This window comes from Montipora foliosa, chromosome 1 (assembly GCF_036669935.1).
Source record: "Montipora foliosa isolate CH-2021 chromosome 1, ASM3666993v2, whole genome shotgun sequence".
In the NCBI taxonomy this organism is placed as follows: domain Eukaryota; kingdom Metazoa; phylum Cnidaria; class Anthozoa; order Scleractinia; family Acroporidae; genus Montipora; species Montipora foliosa.
In genome coordinates, this window is record NC_090869.1 from 48100607 (window position 1) to 48102263 (window position 1657).

The 1657-nt window shown below is 42.1% G+C and overlaps 1 protein-coding gene across 1 annotated transcript in view; it reads right to left on the reverse strand.

Annotated features, from left to right (window-relative positions):
* The window catches only part of LOC137978535 (uncharacterized), a 3012-nt gene extending 1568 nt beyond the window's left edge, over positions 1-1444 (reverse strand). The window contains exons 1-2 of the mRNA XM_068825513.1: positions 1391-1444; positions 1-629 (exon numbers count right to left, since the gene is read on the reverse strand). The exon at positions 1-629 is cut by the window's left edge and continues 1568 nt beyond it. Of these exons, the coding sequence (XP_068681614.1) occupies positions 1-475 (475 nt within the window). The 5' untranslated portion in view covers positions 476-629; positions 1391-1444. The remainder of the gene's footprint in view (positions 630-1390) is intronic.
* Positions 1445-1657: the final 213 nt, after the last annotated feature.

Sequence of the window (1657 nt, forward strand, 5' to 3'; positions counted from 1 at the left end):
TTTTCCAAATAGGTCCATTGTCAGAGTCAAACTTGGTGCTGGCGAAGATGTCTTCTGTTATTGCTTCAATGTTGCTGATATCTTGGTCTAGGACTGAAAATCCAAAATTCGTTCGCCTTTCAGTGGTTTCAAAGTATTTTGCGGGATATGACGGGGATTCGGTGACTCTTGCTCGCAGCAGAGGCTGGAGGTGTGAGACCATTTCCAAGGCTCGAAGGAGGGACTCCTCTCTTATGGGCACCTTGGATTTGAGTGGAGTTAAAAGATACGAAAACGCGATTCCCGTCTTATGGTATTCATGAAACATTGACTCAAGGCCATCTAATGGTCGTCTGCTGATTAGCCGTTGCTGGTAGACGCCTTTTTCCGACTGGAAAACTCTGCTTTCAGTTCCTTGCGGCGGAGAACAGGTACTTGCGTGAAGACGTTTGAACGCTACAGCGTTCTTGCACTCTTGAAGACAAGTACGGAACATGTTGATGTAATTGACTTCTAAACGGTACTGCTGTGTATGAAGTTGCTACGCTCATAGCCTTGCACTTTTGTAATGACTTGACGCGGTTGGTTTTGGGATTGCGGAAGCTGTTTTCAGGTCATTCACGCGCGAAGCCCCAGGCGATTGACCGTGGCTGCAAACAGATGTAATTAAAAATTATGTGGATCCTACACGCAAATGGTTTCTCAACTGAGTTGACATGCCTCATTGACCACCGTAAAGTAATTTGGAAACTGACATTCCGAGCGTTAGCCTTTCAAATTTTTTTGCGGTGGTCAATTTACCATGTCAACCCAGTTGATCAGAAACCCGTTTCTGTGTTTCACTTCCCCACCGACGCAGCATCAGAGTTTCTTTACAAACTAAACCCTTTTATTCATTTTCAGCCCCCGTCCACACCAATGAGTTTTGGAAAACGTCCGTTTCCGAAAAACCTCGGTTTATTGTGTGGGCTTTGTCCACACTCGGTTGGCAGCAGAGGCAGTGGTTTGTCGGTAAACAAGAATGAACAAAGTTCTGCGTGGCCGGCTACGCGGTACGCAGAAACTAGTAGATTCAAGTTGAAGTATGTAATTTATTCAAGTAACAATAAATTGCGAAATGAAAATGGCTATCTTAGAAGCTGGTTACGCGGTACACAGTGAGATAATCTCGTGAAAAGTGTAGTTAACCGGACTGTAAATTGAAAAGCGTGGTTAACACACGCAATTCTAAAAAGCTGCTCGCGTCAGCTCATGATTAAAAATGGGTCACTAGAAATAAACAAATACCGCTAATTTCGCTCACCTTTCTTCTAATTCCTATATATATGGAATATAAATAGACATCTTCTATTCACGAAAACTACGAAAATTGTACACAAACGGTTTAATGGTCACTTAAATGGTAACTTACCTATATCCGTTTGTGTTGGCCTGTAGCTCCACTTGCGCGTGCACTCGAATGAGCGGGTGACGCATGCGTAAATGCTGATCTTGTAACCCCCTCCTTTTTCCTGAATTTGCAACTTTACTCGTTTATATCTCTGCTTCTGCACGATGAATTTTTTTCATTTTTTACATATTAGCTTAGATTAACTTAAAACGTTTGTCTTTCAAATTTAGAAAAATTCTGTAGGTGAAAAAAAAGATTAGAGACGCATTTCAAAAAAAGTGCTTTTTC